The sequence below is a fragment of the Mesoplodon mirus genome (assembly GCF_964341445.2).
Source record: "Mesoplodon mirus genome assembly, chromosome: 14".
NCBI classification, from domain to species: domain Eukaryota; kingdom Metazoa; phylum Chordata; class Mammalia; order Artiodactyla; family Ziphiidae; genus Mesoplodon; species Mesoplodon mirus.
The window spans coordinates 11,732,842-11,742,573 of NC_138990.1; the positions used below are offsets into that span (position 1 = coordinate 11,732,842).

The 9,732-nt window shown below is 40.4% G+C and overlaps 1 protein-coding gene across 1 annotated transcript in view; it reads right to left on the minus strand.

Annotated features, from left to right (window-relative positions):
• Positions 1 to 7,979, minus strand: part of LOC309815399 (immunoglobulin kappa light chain-like) — a 30,294-nt gene extending 22,315 nt beyond the window's left edge. Inside the window, exons 1-2 of the mRNA XM_082642186.1 lie at positions 7,913 to 7,979; positions 7,446 to 7,725 (exon numbers count right to left, since the gene is read on the minus strand). Coding sequence (XP_082498312.1) covers positions 7,446 to 7,725; positions 7,913 to 7,961 — 329 coding nt within the window. The 5' untranslated portion in view covers positions 7,962 to 7,979. The remainder of the gene's footprint in view (positions 1 to 7,445; positions 7,726 to 7,912) is intronic.
• Between the last annotated feature and the right edge of the window lie 1,753 nt (positions 7,980 to 9,732).

A 9,732-nucleotide genomic window follows, 5' to 3' on the forward strand; every position in this document is an offset into this window, starting at 1 on the left:
ATTTTCTGACTGTAATATAGGCTATATTTCATAGATCATGAAATATTTGGTTAACTAATACCATTGTATTTCAACTTAAGTTAACTTAGGTTATATAAAATAGCTCTAAGGAGTGGCTGTGGAGTATGATGTATAGAAATAATATAGACCCTGTCACTAGGCCAACCTGGGTTAGAATACTTTCTTGTGTAATTGTGGAAAAATTATTCTTTTTGAACCCCAATTCTGTTATCAGAAAAATGATCCTGTAATATGAGAATCCTTATGCAGTAATGAAGTCTAAAATTAGACAAACAATGTAAAAGAGCTACTTTCCATTCTTAGGATTTTCTCTTTGATTTTATCATTAACCCATTGTTGTTATTTTTTTAACATCTTTATTGGAGTATAATTGCTTTACAATGGTGTGTTAGTTTCTGCTTATAAGAAAGTGCATCCGTTATATATATACATATGTTCCCATATCTCTTCCCTCTTGCGTCTCCCTCCCTCCCACCTTCCCTATCCCACTCCTCTAGGTGGTCACAAAGAACCAAGCTGATCTCCCTGTGCTATGCGGCTGCTTCCCACTAGCTGTCTATTTTACGTTTGGTAGTGTATATATGTCCATGCCACTCTCTTGCTTTGTCACAGCTTACCCTTCCCCCTCCCCATATCCTTAAGTCCATTCTCTAGTAGGTCTGCATCTTTATTCCCGTCTTGCCCCTAGGTTCTTCATGACCTTTTTTTTTTTTCTTAGATTCCATATATATGTGTTAGTATATGGTATTTCTTTTTTCTCTTTCTGACTTACTTCACTCTGTATGACAAACCCTAGGTCCATCCACCTCACTACAAATAACTAAATTTCGTTTCTTTTATGGCTGAGTAATATTCCATTGTATATATGTGCCACATCTTCTTTATCCATTCATCTGTTGATGGACACTTAGGTTGCTTCCATGTCCTGGCTATTGTAAATAGAGCTGCGCTGAACATTTTAGTACATGACTCTTTTTGAATTATGGTTTTCTCAGGGTATATGCCCAGTAGTGGGATTGTTGGGTCATATGGTAGTTCTATTTTTAGTATTTTTTTCTTTTTTTTTTTTGCGGTATGTGGGCCTCTCACTGTTGTGGCGTCTCCCGTTGCGCAGCACAGGCTCTGGACACGCAGGCTCAGCGGCCATGGCTAACGGGCCCAGCTGCTCCAAGGCATGTGGGATCTTCCCGGACCGGGGCACGAAGCTGTGTCCCCTGCATTGGCAGGCGGACTCCCAACCACTGCGCCACCAGGGAAGCCCTATTTTTAGTATTTTAAGGAACCTCCATACTGTTCTCCATAGTGGCTGTATCCATTTACATTCCCACCGACAGTGCAAGAGGGTTCCCTTTTCTCCACACCCTGTCCAGCATTTATTGTTTCTAGATTTTTTTGATGATGGCCATTCTGACCAGTGTGAGATGATATCTCATTGTAGTTTTGATTTGCGTTTCTCTAATGATTAATGATGTTGAACATTCTTTCATGTGTTTGTTGGCAATCTGTATATCTTCTTTGGAGAAATGTCTATTTAGGTCTTCTGCCCATTATTGGATTGGGTTTTTTGTGTTTTTGATATTGAGCTGCTTGTAAATTTTGGAGATTAATCCTTTGTCAGTTGCTTCATTTGAAAATATTTTCTCCCATTCTGAGGGTTGTCTTTTGGTCTTGTTTATGGTTTCCTTTGCTGTGCAAAAGCTTTGAAGTTTCATTAGGTCCCATTTGTTTATTTTTGTTTTTATTTCCATTTCTCTAGGAGGTGGGTCAAAAAGGATCTTGCTGTGATTTATGTCATAGAGTGTTCTGCTTATGTTTTCCTCTAAAAGTTTGATAGTGTCTGGCCTTATATTTAGGTCTTTAATCCATTTTGAGTTTATTTTTGTATATGGTGTTAGGGAGTGTTCTAATTTCATACTTTTACATGTACCTGTCCATTTTTCCCAGCACCACTTATTGAAGAGGCTGTCTTTTCTCCACTATATATTCTTGCCTCCTTTATCAAAGATAAGGTGACCATATGTGTGTGGGTTTATCTCTGGGCTTTCTATCCTGTTCCATTGATCTATATTTCTGTTTTTGTACCAGTACCATACTGCCTTGATTACTGTAGCTTTGTAGTATAGTCTGAAGTCAGGGAGCCTGATTCCTCCAGCTCCATTTTTTCGTTCTCAAGATTGCTTTGGCTATTTGGGGTCTTTTGTGTTTCCATACAAATTGTGAACTTTTTTGTTCTAGTTCTGTGAAAGATGCCAGTGATAGTTTGATAGGGATTGCATTGAATCTGTAGATTGCTTTGGGTAATATAGTCATCTTCACAATGTTGATGCTTCCAGTCCAAGAACATGGTATATCTCTCCATCTGTTTGTATCATCTTGAATTTCTTTCATCAGTGTCTTATAATTTTCTGCATACAGGTCTTTTGTCTCCTTAGGTAGGTTTATTCCTAGATATTTTATTCTTTTTGTTGCAATGATAAATGGGAGTGTTTTCTTAATTTCACTTTCAGATTTTTCATCATTAGTGTACAGGAATGCCAGAGATTTCTGTACATTAATTTTGTATCCAGCTACTTTACCAGATTCATTGATTAGCTCTAGTAGTTTTCTGGTAGCGTCTTTAGGATTCTCTATGTATAGTATCATATCATCTGCAAACAGTCACAGCTTTACTTCATCTTTTCCAATTTGGATTCCTTTTATTACTTTTTCTTCTCTGATGACTGTGGCTAAAACTTCCAAAACTATGTTGAATAATAGTGGTGAGAGTGGGCAACCTTTTCTTGTTCCTGATCTTAGTGGAAATGGTTTCAGTTTTTCACCATTGAGGACGATGTTGGCTGTGGGTTTGTCATATATGGCCTTTATTATGTTGAGGAAAGTTCCCTCTATGCCTACATTCTGAAGGGTTTTTATCATAAATGGGTGTTGAATTTTGTTGAAAGCTTTCTGTGCATCAAATGAGATGATCATATCATTTCTCTCCGTCAATTTGTTAATATGGTTTATCACATTGATTGATTTGCGTATATTGAAGAATCCTTGTGTTCCTGGGATAAACCCCACTTGATCATGGTGTGTGATCCTTTTAATATGCTGTTGGATTCTGTTTGCTAATATTTTGTTGAGGATTTTTGCATCTGTGTTCATCAGTGATATTGGCCTGTAATTTTCTTTCTTTGTGACATCTTTGGTTTTGGTATCAGGGTGATGGTGGCCTCGTAGAATGAGTTTGGGAGTGTTCCTCCCTCTGTTGTATTTTGGATGAGTTTGAGAAGGATATGTGTTAGGTCGTCTCTAAATGTTTGATAGAATTCGCCTGTGAAGCCATCTGATCCTGGGCTTTTGTTTGTTGGAAGATTTTTAATCACACTTTCAATTTCAGTGCTTGTGATTGGTCTGTTCATATTTTCTATTTCTTCCTGGTTCAGTCTCGGAAGGTTGTGCATTTCTAAGAATTTGTCCATTTCTTCCAGGTTGTCCGTTTTATTGGCATAGAGTTGCTTGTAGTAATCTCTCACGATCCTTTGTATTTCTGCAGTGTCAGTTGTTACTTCTCCTTTTTCATTTCTAATTCTATTGATTTGAGTCTTCTCCCTTTTTTTCTTGATGAGTCTGGCTAATGGTTTATCAATTTTGTTTATCTTCTCAAAGATCCAGCTTTTAGGGTTTTTTTTTGTTTGTTTTTTTTGTTTTTTTTGTTTTTTTTTTTGTGGTACGCCGGCCTCTCACTGTTGTGGCCTCTCCCGTTGCAGAGCACAGGCTCCGGACACGCAGCCTCAGCGGCCATGGCTCACGGGCCCAGCTGCTCCGCGGCATGTGGGATCTTCCTGGACCGGGGTACGAACCCGTGTCCCCTGCATTGGCAGGCAGACTCAACCACTGCGCCACCAGGGAAGCCCTAGGGGATACACTTTTAACCTTGGGATTATGGAAATGAAATGTTTCACGGAAGAACAAAGGTCTTAACAAAGTACTAATTAAGTGCCATTCTGGTGGTCATTATTTCAAGAGCAACCAAGGGGAAATAGTAAAAGGACAAATTCCGGGACTCTAAAGAGGGACTGTGGTTTTTTTGGGACCTGCATCTTGTGTAAGTTGCGTTCTTACAGCTATCACTTGCTTTCCCCTGTATCATAGGAAATATTAAAAAGGAGCTGGTGAAAACTAAATCAGTAGGGAAAAGTCTAAATGAATGTGTGGATGAGTTTAGAGGGTGAGAGAAGATTGCTTTTGCTGCTATAATTGGAAACCTAAGCTGGATCCATCATTACCTTCGTTTCTTCTTGGAGGTGGAAATGAAAGATGTGACAAAAGATAGGGACATGGCCGTGTGAATTTATCTCTGCTTCAGAGTGAGCTCATTGAAACAGCTGGACAATGTGGTTGAAGGCTGTACTAGTCTCTACCATATCAAGTGTGTCAGGCATAGCACTAGAGGCAGCAGAAAATATGGAAACAAATAGAAAAAGGAAGTGAGTGTGCGTGTACATGGAGAACCTGATAAATCCCTGTGGCTTGCCTAGTTCTATATACTGAACAGTTTGAGTAGCAGCTGAGGTCACTCCACTGAGGCCATTTGGAGGATTTTGTAACAGAGTATATCACTGTGAGATTTTATTATCATCTTGTTGACAGAAATAACATGCAGCATCTTCAGACTGCATGTCCTCAATTGTCAGGGTAAAATCTGTTCCATACCCCCTGCCACTGAACCGGGATGGAACCCCAGAGATGAGAGTAGAAACATGTTTCACAATGAGCTTAGGAGCTTTTCCTGGTTGCTGTTGGTACCAGTGCTCATCAACATCAATGTCTTGGCTGGCTTTGCAGGTGACAGTGACTTTGTCTCCTGGAGTCACTGACACAAATGCTGGAGATTGTGTGATGGGTGTTTCTGCTCTGGTCTCTGTTTAGGGAGGAAAAGAGAAAAGATAAATCAAAAGCATCATGTTTGTTGAGAATGAAAAAAACCAATTTCATATACAAATGCTATATTTTTTGGTCAAGATTCAGAGGACTTAAGTGCTGCAAAAAGAGGAACTATTTCTCTTACCAGAGATCCAGAGGAACAGAAAGATGAGGTGAGCCTGGGAGCTCATAACCTTGGCCTGGCGTTCACTTGTAGTCAGTGTCCTCACCAGTTGAACAGTACACATTATATGGCCTCTGAGATGTTGAGGGACTTATATATGGGAGCAATATGCAAATTACATGGTATGTTGGTGGGATGGGCAGGCAGTGTTTAACTGGCCGAGTGTGAAACTTCATGCATGAGCTGTCCATGGTGATATTGTCAGAGCTTTCCTTACTCTCTAAAGGGCTGTGAGTAAAATCTAAACTCTTGGGCAAATAATCATCATCCTTCCTTTGCTTTGCTTTTCTGCCCCCAGACTTTTCATTATTCTGCAGGATTCAGTATTCCATCTTCTGCCATTCTGATGCCAAGTAAACTGGGGTGACAGATACCATGGCAATACTCCTGACATCATCAACCATTGCCCCCCTTTTTGGGTTACACACTCAGGACCATAATTACTTCACATCATGGTTGAATACAGGATTCAGAGAGGTGTCTATGTAATGCTGTTTCCAACTGCACATTTGCTTCCATGATTACTCAGCTCTCTGTTCCAATATTTACACACATATTAGTTACCCTAAACCATAATTACTTACACTGAGATTTTTTCACATTAAAAATTTAAAATTTTCTTTTGACTCAAGTGAATTAATGTCTACTTGGTGGTACTGGGTAGAACCTAAAATAATTTTCCTTGTATACCATCCATCTACATTTCAGAAAAACTACATGCTGCATTTGAAAGTGGAAACTTGAGAACTACAGCTAAATAATAGGGCAAAAAAGATGAAGGGTGAGACATTAAATTGCTACTGTCAGTTTGAAAGGAAATTAAGGTAAGTGTCTTTCTTTTCCTTAATCAAATTCTGTTTACCTGATACCCACACAAAAACTTGTAAAAGAATGTTCATAGCAGAGGCATTGAATTCACCAAATAGTGGGAACAACCCAAATGTCCACCAAGTGTTGAATGGAAAAGCAAAAGGTGGCATAGTCATATAATGAAATACTATTTGGCCATAATAAGAAATAAAGTACTATAATAAGCTACAACATGGATAAACCTTGCAAACATTATGGTAAGTGAAGTAAGCCAGTCACAAAAGACAACATGCAGCATGAGCTGTTTATATGAAATATTCACCGTAGACACAGACAGTAAGTGGTTACCTAGGACTTGGGGATATTTAATGCTGGAGGAAATGGGGAGTAACTGGTAATGGGTACAGGATTTCTTTTCGAAAATATAAAATTGACTGCGGTGATGATTGCACAACTCTTATACTAAAGTCCATCATATTGGACAAGATAAATTGGTGAACTATATTGTATATGAATTCTAATGCCATAAAGGTGTTACTTAAAAGTCTAGAGTTTCAAGAGTGAAGAGACCTTCAGCAAGGAACAGCAAGAATACGTGAGTGGTAGAGACCGAAAGAGCTATTGGTAAGCCTGGGGCTTTGTGTTCTGAGATGTGTTTTGAACATTTAAAGATGATCCATTTTTTTGAATTATTGAGAAAGAAATTTGTCCTAAAATGGAGTTACTAGAATTATCTGTGATGCTCTTCAACTAGGTGGACGACCTTGAACAACTCCTACCACCTACCTATCTGGGTCTTATTCATCTCTATTGAATGGCACAGCGAGTGTGATTTTTAAAAAACCCTGTTGAGATTTTGATTTTGACTAGGTTTTTTTCAGTTTCTTTGAATAATATTCTGGAGTCTACAGTGTATTTTGTTATTTTTTCCTAAATATATGATGCTTTGGATGCTCTTGTAGATGGTGTGTTTTGTAATTTTAATTTTTATAACTTGTTGCAATTCTAGAGAAATCAAATTGGTTTTTTCTCTTTTTTTTTTTTTGTATATTCACCTTGAATCCCGTGGGTGGCTATTTCTCTTATTGATTTCAGTAGTTTTTCTGTAGATTATTTTGAATTTTCTCTGCACACAATCCACTCATCCTGACAGTTTTAATTCTTCCTTTCCAGTTCTGTTCTTTGCTGTTGTTATTGGTGCCTTATTGCACTGGCCAGGACAGGTATATCTTTAAAGGCATCCACTCATGTGAGTCTGATCCAATGCCACTGGCAGAGAAATTGTGCCTAAACCTGGCTGTGCCCTTAAGTCCAAGAAAAATTCCAGGAATCCGCGTGCAAATCTTGTCATGGGGTTACTTTTCAGAACGTTAAGATTTCCAAATAGAGGTAGAGATGCTAAAACGGCACAGCCATCACAGCAGCTGCTTATAAAGGAAACAGCTGGTGTAATGAAAAACCCTCAGAGGTTTGTGGAGGCTTTTGTTTCACGTTGAATCACTGTGGATACCCGCTATAATACTGATAGCAGTAATAAACAGCAGCATCTTCAGGCTCCAGGCTGCTGATGGTGAGAGTAAAGTCTGTCCCCGACCCACTGCCACTGAACCGGGCTGGGATGCCAGAGGCCCTGGTGGTTGCACCATAGATGAGGAGCCTGGGAGCCTTCCCAGGTTCCTGCTGGTACCAGGCTAAATAGTTGCTAACACTCTGACTGGCCCTGCAGGTGAGGGTGGCCCTTTCCCCTGGAGACAAAGACAGGGAGGCTGGAGACAGTGTCAACGTGGCTTCTCCAGTGGTATCTGAGATGGGAAATAAAACAAAAAAGTCGCTCATGTAATCTAGAGCCTACTTGTTGTCTTCCCAGCAGGGCTAGGATCATCGATCGGCACTGAGCTTTAATTTTTTGCTCGCTGAGCAAAGGTGCAGGACCCAACTGCATGAACCAAAACTTCACTGACATGCACAACCATCCCATGTTCCTCTCACCTGGGATCCAGAGTAACAGGAGGCAGAGAAGCTGAGCTAGGGCTTCCATGATCCACTCAGAGGCAGATCTGAGGCAGATCTTCCCCCAGAGCACTGACTCAGGCATAGATATGGGCTTTGGGCAACAGGGTGGGCTGGCAGGAACATGCAAAGCAGCTGGGGTGGGGCGAGCTGGGTTTCCAGCTGCAGAAACCACGTTCCTCCTCTTCTCTACACTTGAGCAACCCATCCCCAGGTGGTCAAGTCAGAAAAGCCTATTGACTTAGTCTGAGGGATGAATTTTTCTCCTCTCGTCACAGAATTTCCTTCCCGTGTCCTCTCACTTCATTATTCACCTAGATTCAGAGAGATGGTGTTTGGTATAAGCCTGCTGGGAACAAAATAGATGCCTTTGGTTCTATTTTCCTCTTTCTACCAGCACTATGCCTAGATGTCTCCCTTGGTGCATGCTTGGGTCAAAATGGATTGAGAAGTTTATAGGAACTTTATGTTCCAGATACACCTTTTATTTGCTGCACAGTGCTATTTCCCAAGGGCACTTCCCAAGAAGTCACCTTATTTGTTAGAATTAGGAGAGTACTGTCAGGTTAGGCCAGGCAACATGGTTGTAAGGGTAATGACAACTGCACAGATGAGGAGGACCCTGGCTCTCCCCTCCTCCCTCCCCCCTCCAGTGTACTGATACCATATACATGAAGACAGACAATGGTACTGTCCATGCAGGCAGAGTTAATTACTCTGTATTTATCATGAAAGAGAAAGATGTAATATGTCAGATTTACTTCTGGAAGATTACTAGGTTATTTTGTAGTGAATGGATTATTCATTCCTTGTCAAACAGATTTTTAAGAATTTAGAGCCTTTTCACATTTATTAATATTATTTATCTTCTCTATACCACTGAGTTACGGGGACATATCTGAATTTGTACTTAAGATTTGTACTCACATGAGTTGTATCAGTTAAGAGTAAAATTTTTCTGTATTGTTGGGAGGAGGTTCTTGATCACTGATCACAGTTTTGTTAAGGGAAGCTTATGTCACACACTTTTCACAGTATTATATATGTATAGTGTGAATAGTCTCATACCCAGGAAAACCAACAGGTCACATAGACCATACTACTAATAAGATAGATTTGAAGCCTAGTATGGTCACTTTTCATTCATTTGTCAAATGATTGCTATATATTTAATGCAATTTGCTCATTTTTCTGTTTCATCTATGACTTGATGAAGTTTTCTCGCTATGAATCCAAACTTGCTGATGATTCTTGGAAGCACATTCAAGTAGAGTTTGGTCCACCCCCTGTCTTAAAATTCTGAGAGCTGGGGAACTAGTGATGATGCTGGGTTGTCTGCGGTCCTACGATTAGAGTGATATTTTGCTCTCTTCCGAGTTCAAAACATGCTTTTCTTGCTGTCTCTCCAACTAAGGCAGGGTTTTTCAGGTATGACACAACACCAGAAACTGCAAGAAATTTTATAACCTCCTTCAACTTAGAACCTATGGATACTGAGGCCAGAGAGGCTTTCTCTTTGACTCTCTGATGCTCTTTTTTTTTTTTTTTTTTTTGTGGTACGTGGGCCTCCCACTGTTGTGGCCTCTCCCGCCGCGGAGCACAGGCTCCGGACGCGCAGGCTCAGCGGCCATGGCTCACGGGCCCAGCCGCTCCGCAGCATGTGGAATCTTCCCGGACTGGGGCACGAACCCGTGTCCCCTGCATCGGCAGGCGGACTCTCAACCACTGCGCCACCAGGGAAGCCCTCTGATGCTCTTAATAAGATAAATTATTAGCAGTACTAATGAGAGATGCTATGA